This window comes from Aspergillus clavatus, genomic scaffold, assembly GCF_000002715.2.
Source record: "Aspergillus clavatus NRRL 1 1099423829804 genomic scaffold, whole genome shotgun sequence".
In the NCBI taxonomy this organism is placed as follows: Eukaryota; Fungi; Ascomycota; class Eurotiomycetes; order Eurotiales; family Aspergillaceae; genus Aspergillus; species Aspergillus clavatus.
The window spans coordinates 704,846-720,482 of record NW_001517095.1 but is presented as its reverse complement, the minus strand read 5'-3'; the positions used below and the strand labels follow the sequence as shown (position 1 = coordinate 720,482).

The 15,637-nt window shown below is 49.2% G+C and overlaps 7 protein-coding genes across 7 annotated transcripts; 4 read left to right on the top strand and 3 right to left on the bottom strand.

The window, feature by feature from the left end:
- Nucleotides 1–170: 170 nt before the first annotated feature.
- Nucleotides 171–540, top strand: ACLA_097770 (uncharacterized protein; the record flags this gene model as incomplete). Its single annotated transcript, XM_001270261.1, has 2 exons — nt 171–284; nt 355–540. 2 exons carry the CDS (start codon nt 171–173, stop codon nt 538–540), a joined length of 300 nt encoding a protein of 99 aa, XP_001270262.1.
- Nucleotides 541–1,150: 610 nt separating this feature from the next.
- Nucleotides 1,151–4,848, bottom strand: ACLA_097760 (lipase family protein; the record flags this gene model as incomplete). The annotated part of the gene is made up of 2 exons (XM_001270260.1): nt 1,151–4,417; nt 4,483–4,848. 2 exons carry the CDS (start codon nt 4,846–4,848, stop codon nt 1,151–1,153), a joined length of 3,633 nt encoding a protein of 1,210 aa, XP_001270261.1.
- Nucleotides 4,849–5,576: 728 nt separating this feature from the next.
- ACLA_097750 (lactate 2-monooxygenase) lies at nt 5,577–7,037 on the bottom strand (the record flags this gene model as incomplete). Its single annotated transcript, XM_001270259.1, has 4 exons — nt 5,577–5,914; nt 5,989–6,631; nt 6,705–6,726; nt 6,829–7,037. 4 exons carry the CDS (start codon nt 7,035–7,037, stop codon nt 5,577–5,579), a joined length of 1,212 nt encoding a protein of 403 aa, XP_001270260.1.
- Nucleotides 7,038–8,001: 964 nt separating this feature from the next.
- ACLA_097740 (putative MFS transporter) lies at nt 8,002–9,648 on the top strand (the record flags this gene model as incomplete). The annotated part of the gene is made up of 4 exons (XM_001270258.1): nt 8,002–8,179; nt 8,240–8,340; nt 8,401–8,548; nt 8,603–9,648. The coding sequence occupies 4 exons, from the start codon at nt 8,002–8,004 to the stop codon at nt 9,646–9,648; spliced, it is 1,473 nt and encodes a 490-aa protein (XP_001270259.1).
- A 364-nt stretch (nt 9,649–10,012) lies between these two features.
- ACLA_097730 (uncharacterized protein) lies at nt 10,013–10,905 on the top strand (the record flags this gene model as incomplete). The annotated part of the gene is made up of 3 exons (XM_001270257.1): nt 10,013–10,336; nt 10,390–10,396; nt 10,520–10,905. The coding sequence occupies 3 exons, from the start codon at nt 10,013–10,015 to the stop codon at nt 10,903–10,905; spliced, it is 717 nt and encodes a 238-aa protein (XP_001270258.1).
- Nucleotides 10,906–11,685: 780 nt separating this feature from the next.
- On the top strand, nt 11,686–12,561 carry ACLA_097720 (aminoglycoside phosphotransferase family protein; the record flags this gene model as incomplete). Its single annotated transcript, XM_001270256.1, has 2 exons — nt 11,686–12,009; nt 12,058–12,561. The coding sequence occupies 2 exons, from the start codon at nt 11,686–11,688 to the stop codon at nt 12,559–12,561; spliced, it is 828 nt and encodes a 275-aa protein (XP_001270257.1).
- Nucleotides 12,562–13,345: 784 nt separating this feature from the next.
- Nucleotides 13,346–14,497, bottom strand: ACLA_097710 (uncharacterized protein; the record flags this gene model as incomplete). Its single annotated transcript, XM_001270255.1, has 1 exon — nt 13,346–14,497. One exon carries the CDS (start codon nt 14,495–14,497, stop codon nt 13,346–13,348), a length of 1,152 nt encoding a protein of 383 aa, XP_001270256.1.
- Nucleotides 14,498–15,637: the final 1,140 nt, after the last annotated feature.

Below are 15,637 nucleotides of genomic sequence, written 5' to 3'. Positions count from 1 at the left end.
TGATGGGGCAGATCAATCTAGTTCCCGGTTAGTCAGGCGGTAGGAAGTGGCAGTTCCATAGATGTTTTGTTCGCTGCGGATCAGTATGGAGAGAAGTATCCGCAGCTCCGAAATCAAATAAAATATTATTACTTGACTGAAGCAAGTCCCTCGAGAATATATCTTGCACCATGCGTGCTCCCAAGAATGTGCCGAAGATCGTCCTAGCTGCTGCCGTGACCTCGATTACAATTGCAGGAACTCTTTACGGCGCTGGGATGAAAACCGAGCAAGAAGTTGTCAAGGTATAGCTGACGCAGTCCTTTTGGAAAAGTAGATTCCAGCCAAACTAATCCATGTTCTTTGAGGAAATAGATTCAGAAGAGTCGAGAAGCTAGCATCGACGAGCGAATCACGTCTCTACAGGCCACGCGGCAGAACCTGATGTCTAAGAAGGAGTTAGTCGAAAGACAGATTGACGACCTCGAAAGGAGAATCCAGGAAAGGACGCAAAAGGGCCTTGATGGGAGCAAGAAGGATCTACCTCATAACGGACGGTGAAGTGCATACGCTGTGACCAGAAAGAGTTGGCTTTCTCTTTGGACCCAGTCGTTTGAGGAGCCTGCCCCGGCCTCAGAACCTCCCATATCAATGGCTGTCCACCAAGTCCGAGTCAACCAGCATATGCCGCAAATCACTGAAGAAACCTCAGCGGAGCCTGCATATCGCAAATACCTGCCGGCCAGAGCGCAAAATATTGCTCCACTCGTTTCTTCGAACGCCACCCCACTAAAAGCGCGGATGGAACTCGTGGTTCTCCAACCGGTTTGAAGTTGATGTTAAGGGCCGCGGAAAAAAATTTGCTACTGCTGTGAGACTACAGATTGAGTGCTCTGCACCTATGCAAGGGGATAAGTGAGATGACAACCCTTTTGTCCACACTTGACGCCCGGAAGCTATTAAGCAGAACGCGAACCAAAAGAATTCGATTGAGCTATGGGAGCTAAGAACAATTATCCAAGGGTATGAGGTTGAAAACAGTCTATATATATTATCCAGTGCCGCCATAGCCATTACTCTAAGAAATTGTGACAGACCGTAAGACAACACGAATCCAGCAAGTGTTGTCTTTGTTTTGTCTTTATCCAAATTGTCTACGGGTTGTAGCACATCAATCATCCAGGATACCTTGCGCAAGGGCGGCCAAACTGGCTTCGTATCTTGCTGGATTGTGATCGCTGAACATACCCGAGCCAAACCTAAGTTCTCCGAAAAGGGAGTCAACGTTTCTGATGAATTTCAGTTGCACTCTTGTCGCAGGCCGACCTAGTCTTGGGTAGCCGTCGCTCCCAAAATCAGAGGTGAACGCGTTACGTTGCAGAACACGCATTGTTTCCACCACGAAGACCTCACCAGGAGGCAGTAGCTTGGGAGCGCACATCTCCTCTCGGAGCGATTTGAGGGTTTTCCACGCCCAAGCATCCTCGCCGACACCCTCTCCAGCATGCAAAAGCATGGGCGTTTCATTAACATAGAATTTGTTGACGATGCTTTGTCGTAACCCCTCCCAGACACGGTATCGCACATGCGATTTGGCCCCTGCAGCGTCGCTCTTGAACGCTACAGACACGGTGTGCATATCGTGCAAGATTCCCAGGGAAAGATATGGCACCACATCTTGGCCATTGACGATTGTCGTTATCAAGCCCCGCGTTGCGCGGCGGAGGAAGGGGGACATGGCCGATGGAGGGCCATATGCATATACATGGATGGGACGTCCATGAGGCAGATAGAACGGCAGATGGACCCCATCGGCCGGTTCACTGTTGCTTGCATCTCGAATAACTTGCCGAGTAACAGAGCGCGGGGCAGCAGTCACGAATGAAGTTCCGAATGTTTCGCTGTTGGGCTCTGATATCATAGTGGCCAGTAGCGCGGCGACTCCTCCTCCCAGGGAATGACCGCATAATATCACTCCATATTCTGGAAACTCTTCCAAAGCGGCTCTGATGGTGATCATGACTCGCCCGCCGCCGCCCATCAAGAGTCGTCTTGCTGAGGCATGCATGCCTTTGTGGACCTTCCAGCTTCTGCCCTGCCACTCGAGGTCGTCGTAATCGCACGTCATATCTGTCAAGACGTCTTCAAAACCCCAGGTACCTCGGAGGGTGAGAACGACAGCCTTCGTTTCATGGTCGAGGCACACATAATGAACCAATGGGAAACCGCTATCAATTTCTCCGGCAGCATTTGTGCCTCCTGAGGGGTCAACGAAAGACGACAAGAGGATCGTCGAAGCTGGTAGGCCAGTATTATCTGAAAAATCACTATGCTCTTGACTATCAGATTCGGCGGCAGAAAGACCCGTCGTTGACCGTGCGACACCCATCACCTTCAGAGCATTCGACCCATATGAAGCCGACGAAAACCGACAGAAACGTCTGATGTTCTGCACAAAATGCTGTTCGGGAAATATGCCTGGAATGATTCCGTCCCTGTTCAGCGATCTGATGGTCTCTATGTCGTCGTATGCGCTCTTCCGTGTACGATGGGCTAGAATCAATGATGTTTCCGAGCCAGCTGTTGCAAGAGAATACAGACTAGGTGTAAGCGATCTTGTTCTGTGATACCATGTCGATGAGTCTGGACGGCCGTCGCCGCCAATGGAAACGGCTAAATCGGTCTCAGATCGTGTCACTGATAAAGAACTGCTACTGCGGGCATGTGTTCTTATAGCAGCAGGTGAAGTTGGGCGCGTCTCAACAGATTGAGGTGAATACGAGTCCGACTGAGTGACGAAAGACTCCTGGCTCGACTCGTGTACTGTAAAATAATCAACTCGCGGATTCTTTCCTTGACTGTCTTGTGCGTTCATCCGACGGGGTTGAGATGGAGAAGCTCTTGTCCGCGACTCTTGCAAAGATGATCGCGGCAATCCCCTGTTTGCCACAGGTGACGAGGCTCCTCTGGCAGAAAACACTGCATTCTTGTTTGGCCACACATCCGAGCTGGTGTTCGTAGATGAGCGCTGAAGGCCAGATCTCCTGTCAGCGAAGAGTCCTTTGTGCTCCTTGTTTCTTTGCGTTGTGTCTTTGGCATTCTGTTCAATACTTGACTTATCCAGGGATGACCGCTCAGCTGTTCTCTTGCCAATCTCACTTCGCTCGCCGATGGTTGGCTTGACCCTTTGCGCCAGTCGTGTCAGTGAGCCTTTCCCAAACGCGCCCTTAGAGCCCGACTCGGTCTCATTCGTAGAAGCGCGATTTGAGTCTTCACGAGATCGCTTTGCACCGCCGGGCTTGTCCTCTTTTGCTGTCCCTACTGAAGATCTTTGAGAAGGCCCCGATTGTACTGGGAGAAGTGTATGAGAGACGTCCCTCTCACCGTGGTTTCTTGCTTGGCTGATCGAGAAGCCATTGTGGGATAAATGAATATCAGTGTTGATTTGGGGTGGTGAAGTAGTCTTGCGGCCACCTCTGTCATCAGCCTGCGCCTGGATGTCCTGTAAGTCAAGCGAGAGCTTGGACAATCTCGCGCTCCCTTCTGCAGATCGCATTCCTTGCGAGTTGGAGGTAGTATCTGGACGGGCCGACCTCACGCTGGCGCTTTGCGATTTGTTGAAAGCGGTCCTGAAAACAACTGTGTGTTTCGGTATTTGTTGTATGGTGGATGTACCCCGATTTTCAACTAACTGATCATTGCGGAACCTCTCTTCGACCATCATCATCCCAGGGGGAGCTTTTATTTCCAAACTCTCATCATCGAATATATCTACCGTGATAGTCCGTGCGGTAGCCACATCCGTTCTGATCGAGGCGCAGCAGCCTCTTGGGAGTTGCCGCATGATGTGTAGGCGAATGTCCTCATCTGGAACCTGGTTTTCATCGCCCGCGGGAAGCAACATAAACGGCCCTTCAGACGTTCCAGCTCCACTTGATGGCCGCTGCACAGCATCGAAAGTTTCCTCATCGTTGCTGGGTAAAAGAAAAGAGGATCGTCTAGTCGCAGGCCCCCGTTCATCTGGGGAACCTCTTGGAGACTCAATCTGGTGCGTGCCAATGACGTCGGCCCGTGTGCCATTGTCTAAGATGACAACATCCCAGACCGTTTCTTCATCACCGTTGATGCGCATATGCCTCTCAGTGCTTTTTCGGCCCCATCTCTGGAGCATCGCAAACCCGACAGTTCCAATGAGAAGATCAACAACATCCACATTTTCAGCGCCAATCTCAGCATTGGGGCTTCTGAACTCCCTACGAATGAGTGTGATAATCGCTGCTATTGCCCTCGAGGACTCTGTCGAGCCAAGAATTGCATCCAAAGTAGAGAGGAGAGCTTGAGACAAATGAGCGGCAGAAGAAAGCGTCGAAGATGAAAAATGAAACGTGGCAGCTGCGAAGAACGAAGCTGAGGTAATTGTCGTATGTAACGCGGCCAACTAGAAGTGCAATTAGCATGAGTTGAATAATAGCACAGGGAACAAGAGCAAAGACCGAAACCTACACTTCGTTCAAGCAGGGACTCCGCCTCTGATCTCCCACGATCTCCGCTACTTCGAAGTGAGACATCGCGCCCAGCTCGTATCAGGATTCCCTCGACAACTGCTCTGCTGAGTTCCAATCCTGTCAGCGTCGTGACTCGCGCTCCATCGAGCGCAATGCCGCCAAAGAAGCTTCCGACTTTCAAAGACAGTGAAGTAGATTGAGTCAAGAGGGATAGAGCAGAAGCCACCGGCCGCGGTAGGAGGGTTGCTCCTGAGGTGGCTGGTACATGACTTGCGGTGCCAACATGGCTCAATTTCTGCTCAATGTCATCTTCAGGCTCAGCCCGCTTGCCGAAGACGGATCCAAATCTAAGAAGGCGCGACATCCCCGATCATAGAGTTGACTCTCTCGGGTTTGATCTGTATACATCTGTTGCAAAGGCAGGTTTGGATAGACGTCAGTCGCGCAATGCAGGACAGGGCCTTAATCAAGTGGGACAGAAAGATATCACCCCGCCTAAATCATAATTGATACAAAATGTTGCGTCAGAGCCTGCAATGGCCTGTTCCTGGATGGCAAAATACTCAATGTTGTAGATCCGTCGAACAAAGTACGGAGCGTTTGTTGGTTGATTCATTCTTGTTGAGACACGCTGGTTGACATGTGATTCCGTCTTTTTCCCCCAACAAGTGACGGAGCTTGATCACTCATGGTAAACCACTCCTGGCACTCAGCAAAACCATCAAGATAATTGCCTGCTTGATAGAGTAATATAGAACCCGCCAGGCTTCATTGTCGGGGGATATATTCTGCAAGTCAAATTTCGGAAGATTTACAAGGAGAGGCAGAACAGGGATGAGGCTCATCTCAACCATATTAGATACATGTATCTAGCACTTGCATAACCCACTTCCTCCGCAGCGTTGACAGAGTTTCCGGGTCTATTGAACATTGCAAAGTTTTGTTTCTGCAGTTTATCAAATATAGTAAAAGCCCAGTAATGGGTAGGAGGTTTAGAGATGAAGAGGATCTTTGGAGATATATCTACACAATTCTGTGTGATGATATGCACAAATGTCTCCTATTCACGAACCACATCCCAATGAAAGGCCATCACATCATAGCCTTCAAATCTCCGGGATACTGAACCTTTCGAACCACATCCCGATTATATTCAGATATCGTGCAGATACCGGCCAGTCCCATACTTTGCCAGAGATCTGCAAGAAGGCCTCTCAGGATCTGCTTTGCACCTTGCTTGCCATCCACGGCTAGGCCATAGATGACAGGACGGCTTACAAGCACTGCCTTGGCGCCCAAGCAGAGAGCCTTGATAATGTCGACGCCTGTACGGATTCCCGAGTCAAACAAGACGGTCATCTTATCACCCACTGCCTCCACTATTTCCGGGAGGACGTCCAACGAGCCGATGGCGCCGTCGACTTGGCGACCTGTGCAGTGTCAGACGGGATAGACCAGGCCCAATTCGGGTAAACAACACCCCTGCTAGGAGCGTTAGACTCACCTCCATGGTTGGAGACAATGATCCCGTCACATCCAGCCTTTAGTGCAAGCTTTGCATCTTCCACATGCTGAATGCCCTTGAGAACGATCGGGCCATCCCAATTTTCGCGCAAAAAAGCAATCTTATCCCAGGTATGAGGACTGCCCGAGAAAACATCTCCGATCCATGCCCGGGATGCGCCGACAATATCCTCCTCAACTTTCGAACCTGATTCCTTCTCAAACTTGGCGCGAAAAACTGGATCGCTGAATCCAATCTGGTTGCCGACGCCTTTGATGAAAGGGACGTAGGCATTATCCAGGTCGGCTGGTCGCCACCCAAGTGACCAAGTGTCTAATGTGACGACCAAGACCGAAAACCCGTTTTCTTTGGCCCGTTTCAATAAGGATAGGGTGACATCGTCGCTTTGGGGCCAATAGAGCTGGTACCATCTCTTCCCATCCCCGTTTGCCTCGGCCACTTCTTCGATCGTGCTGCTACTGGCAGTGCTAAGGATGTAGGGTACTCCGACTTCCGCACATATTTCAGCTACACCCGTCTCTTTGTCATCATGGAAGAGACTCTGAACGCCCACAGGGGCCATGAGAATCGGGGTTGGATACTCTTGACCAAAGAGATTTACAGAAAGGTCCTGCTTATCCATCTGAATTGCGCAGCAAAGGGCTATAGTCAGCTACCACCAGATGCGTCAGTAATAGTTACCGTAGGGAACGAACCGGTTTCATCATCCGTGGAATTCTACAAGGAATCATTGAATAACAAACATCAGTCCGTCTTGATCCATGACCCGGATGGCCATCAAACTTGGCCTCTTTTGAAGAGATGAGTAGATGAGCTTACAGCTTCCACTGACGGAATGCCAGCCGATTGGCATCCATAGTGGCTTTCTCACCGGCTCCACCAGCAACATAGTTGAAGGATCGCGACCCCAATGCCTTGCGTGCCTGTTCCTCAAGCTGGCGTGGGTCCGTGGTCACATTGGGTATGATTCCCATCAAAGCGCCGCGGCCATAGATCTCCGTTTGGAAGTCGCCGTAATTCTCCGGCATCTTGAGCGAAATTGAATTGGAAAAGTGAGTGGATAACGTAGTCTGAGTATGGAAGGCAAGTGATTATCTGTAGAAGCTCAGTGTATCACCTGGAGTATTGGGCGTGACGCGAAGTAAGCAGTTAATTAAAATCCACGTGAGCCGAATCATGCCTCGGTCTTGTTCGTATACGGAGTAAGCAAGTATCCAAGTATGCGGATGGCTGCCTCAGGCACCAACATCGATATCTTCAACGCGGATCATATTTTCTAATATTAATTGGCGGCCGAAATGAGCCAGCGAAATCGAATAGAGAACGGTAGCATCACCGTGCAGCTACATAACCATTGGCAATAGCACTGTGATGCGCGGAGAGATGCACGTCTGATCGTGGGCATCCAAATTTTGAGCCATCAGTCATCACACTAGACGTCCGAACATCCAAGATCGCCTCTTTGATCTTTCAGGTACTTATGAGAGGCAAATTCGCGAGCCCTCTACTCCCAACGATCTGATCTATGACAATATCGTCGAAATGTCAAGCAATTGCCACACCAGATATCTGGAAACTACTTAGGATGCGAACCAGCAACCATAATATAATGGCTGATGTTTGTTGTACCACTGGGACGCTGCCACTAACCAGAAGTCAAAATCTCTGATCGATAAGCAGTTTGTCTGGATTCTTGGCATCTGTGCCATGCCACCCCCAGGGTGTCACACATCCTCAAGTTTCTTTTTCTTCACTTGCATATCCTCGATCCTTGCTTAATTCTGTTAAAACCTCGAGTCTCCTACTTAGTGCATTGGGGCACACTTGTTATAATGCGTTTCGTCTCTTCCTAAGGACTTGGGCCTTATTGACAGCCTGACGGTTCTATAAAGTGCCGACTGTTCCTACCGCGGGGTCAATAGATCTTACTCGAAACATCCTTGCGTTAGAGATATATCTGAATAATTGGCGGCTCCATAAGGGTTCAACGACATGGATTCTGAGCGTCAGCCAAGAAAAGACATGGAGTCCCTCCCTACTGGCATTAGCGAGGATGTCTCGGAGGATTCCACCCTAGATGAGAAGGCAGAGAGGGCTTTGCTCCGGAAGATCGACTTGTACATACTGCCGTTTGTTGTCCTTCTTTATCTGTTCAGCTTCCTTGATAGAGGTAACTTTGCTCTCGGAAATGTATCTTCTGACTCAGGGTTACTAACACGAGAGTCTCCAGTGAACATTGGCAATGCCCGCCTGTACGGGATGGAAGAGGACTTGGGCCTGGTTGGGAATCAATACCAGGTTGCGGTGTCGATTCTCTTCGTGACTTACTGTGTATGCTTCCTTCGCCGCTCTGCATGGCTGCTGTAGCATGGCTAACGGCCCAAATGACAGCTGTTTGAAGTGCCATCAAATCTGGTCATCAAGAAGCTTCGGCCATCGCGCTATATCGCCTCCATCGCCGTGATATGGGGCATCATCGCCACCCTCACCGGCATCACCCAGAACTATGGCGGGCTGCTTGCTTGCCGTCTTCTACTCGGTGAGTAAAACCATCTGCAATATCCAATCAAAAGAACATAGCTAATTGTTGTAGGTGTGGTGGAAGCCGGCCTCTTCCCAGGTCTTATGACCTATCTCACGCTGTTCTACGGCAAACGGGAACTCGCGCTACGGACCGGCTACCTGTTCAGTAGCGCAGCAATTGCTGGTGCCTTTGGCGGCCTCCTAGCCTACGGTATCGGTTTCATGGATGGTGTTAGTGGGCTCAAAGGCTGGAGATGGATCATGATCATTGAGGGTATCCCGACTGTCGTCCTTGGAGTGTTTACTTGGTTCTTCCTTGCCGATGACCCTGACACAGCCTACTACCTCAACGAAGAGGAAAGGGCTCTCATTGTACGCCGCCGGAGCCGTTATGTTGGCCAGACCGCGTCTGCTCAGAAATTCCACTGGGCGGATGTCAAGGAAGGTTTCTTGGATTGGAGGATTTATGCTTTCAGCCTAGGCCAGTTTGGCGTTGATACTATGCTCTACGGTTACAGCACTTTTCTTCCAACTATCATCAAGGGAATGGGGTCATGGTCAACACCTGAGGTTCAAGCTCTCACCATTCCCTGTTATGCCCTGGGGGCCCTGGCGTATCTTGCTGTTGCATGGCTCAGTGATCGGCTCCAGCGCCGTGCGTTGTTCATCTGCATTTTCAGCGTCATCTCCATGGTCGGTTATGGAATTCTTATTTCCGACTCCTCGTCCGGTGTGCATTACTTCGGAGCATTGCTTATTGCTCTCGGTCTGTACGTTTCTGTCGGCTTACCCCTCGCGTGGCTCCCGACGACACTGCCACGGTACGGAAAGAGAACGTTGGCTACAGGTATGCAACTTACTTTCGGTAACATCAGCGGCGTGATGTCGCCTTTCCTATATAAGACTACGGAGGCGCCACGGTACGTGCGCGGCAATGCCGTGACTCTCTCGATGGTTGGTTTCGCAGGCATTGTGTATGGTCTCATGTGGCTTTATTACCATCAGGAGAACATTCGCAGAGCTAACGGCCTCAAGGACGACAAAGTTGCAGGCATGACGGAGGAGGAAATCGAAGAGTTGGGTGATAAAAGTCCTCGATTCCGGTATACTACATAGATTCCACATAGATCTTAGCAGCTTAGACTTGACGAGATTATGAAGCACACGGTTTGACTTCCCTCAGCTCTCCGGTGTGGCTGGATCTATCCAGGCAACATGCTCATCCACAGCACACAAAACTATTTCACATGAAGACATTGAGATATGGGAGATCTTTCCAGGCGTATCTACTATGGTAAACATATCTATATCTTAATCAAATAGCTTCAATGCATTTCGAGAAATGAACCTAACCCCCTTCTCTATAATATGTCTTGGCAGGGAATCGTCCAGTGGACTTCTTCTTTCCTGTTTGTTGATTCTCTACCCAACAATCCCGTGGTCTGGCAATCTTGCCAAAGATTCCTCACAACTCACAACCATGTCTCAGGCCGATTCTTTTTGGGCAATAACTCTATCGCTCCTAGCTGCAATAATTGGTGCCCTGTTTTATAGCTGCGGTTCAGAATTTACTGTCTGCTCCACTGATCACTCATGTACCTCGCAATCGCCTTATTACCCAAGCTGGAATACATGGTTCCATCCTTCAAGCTCGCAAAATTCCAAGAACGCATTTGCACAAAAAGAATGGGATCTTCTCTATCACTTAGGTGGATACAGACCATGGATTGAGAAAATTGACGGACATCCCGAGCTGCAGGGACTTGATCCCCCTGAGGGATGCTCTATTGACCAAGTTCATATGGTATATCCCACCCCATCTATACCATTTGTTCAAGCTGTTAACCCATGCTCTAGATGTCACGTCATGCAGAGAGATATCCCACTAAAAATTCCTGAGCTCGTATGTCACTGACAACTACTAAGACCATTCCTCTGATCAACGTCTATCTAAGCAAGTGCGTAATCTGACTACCGATGGCTACAGGCCATATCGCGCTGCTTGATCGGATCCAAAACGCAAATGTCGTCATGAACGGCTCGCTATCGTTCTTGAACAACTGGACCTATTTTACCGATCAACCGTCGAAAGACTTTGACCAACTCACCAGAACCGGTCCCTATGCAGGCACCTTGGAGGCTTTCATGACGGGTGTTCGTTTTCTAACACGATATATGCACCTGCTGCAGCCTGGTCAACGGACACGAATCTGGGCCAGTGATTCTGAGCGTGTCATTGATACAGCAAAATACTTTGCCTCAGGCTTCTTCGGCCAGAATTGGGAAAAGGATGGAAAAGCTGTCGTGGAAGTCATCCCAGAGACTTTGGAGCGAGCCCTACCTGCTCTCAAGGCAAACGGGCTTATTATCTAAGAATAGGACTATTCTGTGGGCTGATGTTTCGTTTGTTTGAGGATGTCTGCGTGACAGTGTACAGTATATATCCCCATTTTGGTAAAACCAATAACTGCACGAGGCCTATTCTGTATGGTGTTCAACTTTCTTTTCCGGTTTTCCTTTTGGTTTTGGCTGCCTACCAGGGCTTTCTCTCGCTCTGTCCTCCCCCTTCATTGCACTGTATTTTGTTTTGGGTGTTAGTAAATCATGAAGGAATAGTCTGTTATTGTATGGCACTTGTTCAGACAGATTAAGTCCTGAGAACTTCCAGAATTTACCTATAAAAAAAGCACTGTACCTCCTAGTAAGTAGTAGTACGTTGAGTAGCCAGGGAGGGCATGTTACATTCATACTGGGACCTCTCTGCCCCACCATCAAATATACCGTGAGAAGTCGGATGCTTGTTGTATTAAGCAGTTGTTCACTATCTAGACGCCCAACCCAACGTAAATAGTTTATTCAAGATGGAGGACATTTGACTGTAGAAGCACTAGTACTACCATATTTACCATTCCAGCCCCATCAGTTACCCCATCAATTTCAATGTACTTTTACTTTTCCTTCAAAATAAGCAGGGTGTTGGTTCACAGTTTGTGATTGGTGCGGCGACTCGGGTGTTCCTCCCTCACGGCAAATCCACTAAAGGCGGTGAATTTGGGTAGATATCTCCTGCCTGCATCTGCCAGCATACAACATAAGACACCTTGGACTCTGGTCCACATCCTCAACTCTTCAGTGAGGCGTCTCCCTTCAACTATGGCGTTCCCCTTTCCTTATTATCGTGATGCTCGTCAATTACCAGGGCCTCTTCCCCATCCTCATGAAGTTGAACGAGCAACACGAACCCTCCCCAAGAGATCAGACTACGGTGGGCGCCTGGTCGTGATTAGAGACAAATATGTTGTGAAATATGGCCCCCTCGTGACTGAAAATGAGGGGTATGCTCTCCTTTTTGTTGAACAGCTTAATATTGCAGCACCACGACTCTACGCCATGTACCGCGATCAGGACACCCTATATATTATCATGGAATATGTCCCCGGTGTTTCTCTAGGGACGGTGTGGGCATTACTCACTGAGGTAAATAAAAATTCAATTGTTAGAGAATTACAATGCATCTTCAATCAGATGAGAGCGCTGCCATCACCAGGATTTTACGGCAGTGTCAACCGAGGACCCATTCCCCATAGGTATTTCTTTTCTTGTGAAAAAGACCCTACCATTACCGGCTCTTTTCAGACAGAAGAAGAATTCGGAAAAGCCATCGCACTTCGCTCGAAAGCTATGTGGAGCGAATCAAATAGTCATAGTTTTCTCTCTGACTATCTTGCTCGCCACCTCCCATTAGTACTTCTGAATCATCCGCCTACTTTTACCCACGGAGATCTTTATAGAGAGAATATCCTCGTCAAAAAGATCGTCAATTCTGCCACAAATAAAGAAGAATATGAAGTAGCTGCTCTTGTGGACTGGGAAACAGCAGGATGGTATCCTTCATACTGGGAATATGCTCATATCTTCCCCCTATTACAGTGGATTGACGACTGGCCAGCGTATATTGAGAAGATTCTCGATCCCTTGCCGCTGGAGGGTGCCATGATGCGGGTTGTCTTTAGTGATCTGGAGTTCTAAATCGATCCAGTGTGGCCCACATTCTAGGCCAGGGTAATAACTAAACGTCCACATATCTCTTCATGCCTCTCCGACGTCTACTTCCTACTCCTAACAGAGGCCATGAGCCCATAAACATGGTCAACCAGGGCCAAAACACTAAAAGGCGAAGCGTGGCCTGTTCAGAGCTTTAAAAAAAGGGAGCGCGCAAAAGTGATGCCACAGATCCGAGTTCTTTACGTCATCAAAAAGCTCACAGCCAAAAAGTGCACTGGCTGATCACCTTGCGAAGCGCGCTCCACGTTGGGTTCCACCTACACATTCAATTTATCTATAGACTGGCATGGAATCCCATTCACGCCAGTCACAGGTGTGAAGTATGACGGCCTTCCTGACTTCCCTCACCAAGGAGGTGAGCATCCAACACTCACTTGCACACTTCCACGACCATCGGTTTTCCACCATTTTCGGCCTGGTTCCGAATCCTCTCCTTGCTCGCCACCCAAATGACCTCGAGTTGCATCACATGACCACTCACATGGCAGTGCGAGTGTGGTGCCTGAGGACTCCTCAGTGCTTCAGGCCCCTGACGGTGTCGGCGTCAGCTCGTACACTGCGCGCCCGCAGGGGTTTGTCTGCCACTCTTGTTCCCACTGGGTATTAGTTGCTTCACGGGTTCGAGATTCGACTGCTGAGCGGAGGAGTCTCTGTTGGATCAGCCGTGGCGCACCACGTGCAACCGTTTCTTATCGAACAAAGACTCGAGGAAGCCTCTTCTCGCGTACATGGCTGGTTTGTGGAGAAGCTATTGCTCCCTAACTATCTCCTGGAACGGCACGATGACTCGAAGAGCTCTGACAGATACCCTCCAAGATAGCCTGGACTGTGTTTCATCTTCCTCGTTGATCAGTTCCCACTGTAGCTGCACGTTTGCATCGCTGCCAGACTGCAAGGCTCGCATCTGGTTCAATGGTCCAGTGACCTTCGAGTAGTCAAGCCAAAGCTTCTCAGCTGGCCCTCGGATACCATGTACAAGATCAAAACTGTCTGAGAAGCGGATCGTCCCGGCGAAGACCCCCAGAAAGTCCCCCTTTCGTACCGGAATGATGGGACAGACCATGAGCCGCTTATCATCTGCAGGCACAAGGGAGATAAAACTAGATTTATTTGCCGAATTTTCCGATATGGTGTTGATATCGAAAGGGCTCCACAACTGGCTGGGTATATCTCGATTGAGCCCAGCCAGCCGAGCAGCAGATTCCTCGTCAGAGGATAGCCAGTCATTAGCAGCATTGTTCCATAACATGTGCTGTACTTCCAGCCTTTGAGTCACATTCGGGTCTTCTAGGTATACCTGACCCGTGAAGTCGCCTTGACTCCACTGTGCTGCCCTGTGTTCAAGCAGTTCGATCTGAGGGCCGTAGGTGTTTTCCCATGACAAAACCATGTCCAAAAGAGAGATCTCACTGGGTCTGGGGTACCCCTTACAATATTCATCAAACTCTTTTGTTCGATAAAAGAGTATTCTGTGAACGCCAGCCTTGCGCATTTGGAACAGGTTCTTCCAGAGATTACACCATAATCGCTGATTTTGTGGGCTAGTTCCGTACCCGACTTCTTCCATAAATTTTCTCGTTGCGACTTTTTCAGCCATGCTAAACTCATCAAGGGGGCCTCTTGCGGTAGGCAACGTTGTCGAGTCAAGTAGCTCAGCCCCCTTCGTGATAATTGACCAGATGGCTGTGTCATGATATTTTTTGAGGATTTCCTGGCCTGCAAGAAAAGCATTCTCTTTCTTCAGCAGGGAGACTGCTCGCGCATAGTCAAGCTTAGAGATATGGTCTATCCATTCTCGAACCTGTTTTGTCTTCGTTGTCTTGAACATCTGCTTAGTCTCGCGACCATGTTTCCCAATGACGAAGTTCAGCTTTAGGCAATCCAGAAGGATACTTGTCATGACTCTCGTTGTGCCGGCAGGGTCTTGTTGCCAAATAACACGGCTTACCAAGGGCGAAGCGAGCGCCGTTTGGGTTGCCTCCTGGCACTCCCCTGGGTTTGAATCGTTTAGAAGCGCGTCGTTCGTTGTTGGTGCCTTTGCTGCGTTGACAGGATTCTCCCAATTGTCAGAGCTGGATTGCAGGTCGCATCTCTAAAAGCAGGAACTTCCATTCGGCCTGGATTTGCTCTCTCACTAGTCTGAGGGGGAGCACTTTTATGGCCATTATCGGTGGACTTCGGGGTGTGTGTAGTCGCTTTTCGCTTCTTTTTGTTCCGAGGTGCCAAACCTTTGAAGTCTTTTCGACCTTGTTTCTCAGAATACTTCAAGATTCGATAGGAGCCGCGCAATTGATGAGGTGGACAGAAAGGATCCTTAATTCCGGCATTAAGTCGACTTTGATGTACTGATATCTCATTGTAAGCCAAGTGCATAAGGGTGCTTTCTGCTCCTTGGATTATATGCTTACCATATGTCAAAAGCTGGGTGGCACAACACTTAACCTCCTCGTCTTCGCTGCCGTTAATACCGCAAGATACCAGGATCTCCTGGATTTTCTGGGAGACGAAGGCGTCAACTGCTGCGTCCACGACGGCGATATCGCTCCTTTCCTAACCGCACTGCAAATATTGCAAGATTCGAAATATGACCCTCATCTGCCTACTACACATGCGGCGGAAGACCGTGTGTGGCGTACTTCATCGGTAATGTCTATGGGTGGTAGAATCGTCTTTGAACGCATGGTATGCTCATCGTCCGCGAACGATAAGAGTCCGGGCGAGGGGGTTTATCTTCGTACCATCGTCAATGACAAGCCTGTACCTCTACCGTACTGCCAACAGGGACCAGGATTCTCTTGTCCTATGCAGGGTTTTGTGGAATATGTTCAGCGGCGAAGGCAAGAGGTAGGAGACTTTGCTGATGTGTGCGGCTTACAAGGCGATGCTGGCCAGATCACCTTCTGAAGGCAGGACTAACAACAATTTATATATCCAATTTTATACCTCCAGTATAGATTGAGTCGAATGTAAATATCTTTCTATACAAAGCTTGACATAGGCAGATTAGTCCCTTCCACATTCATGGGATGTCACGTGACTG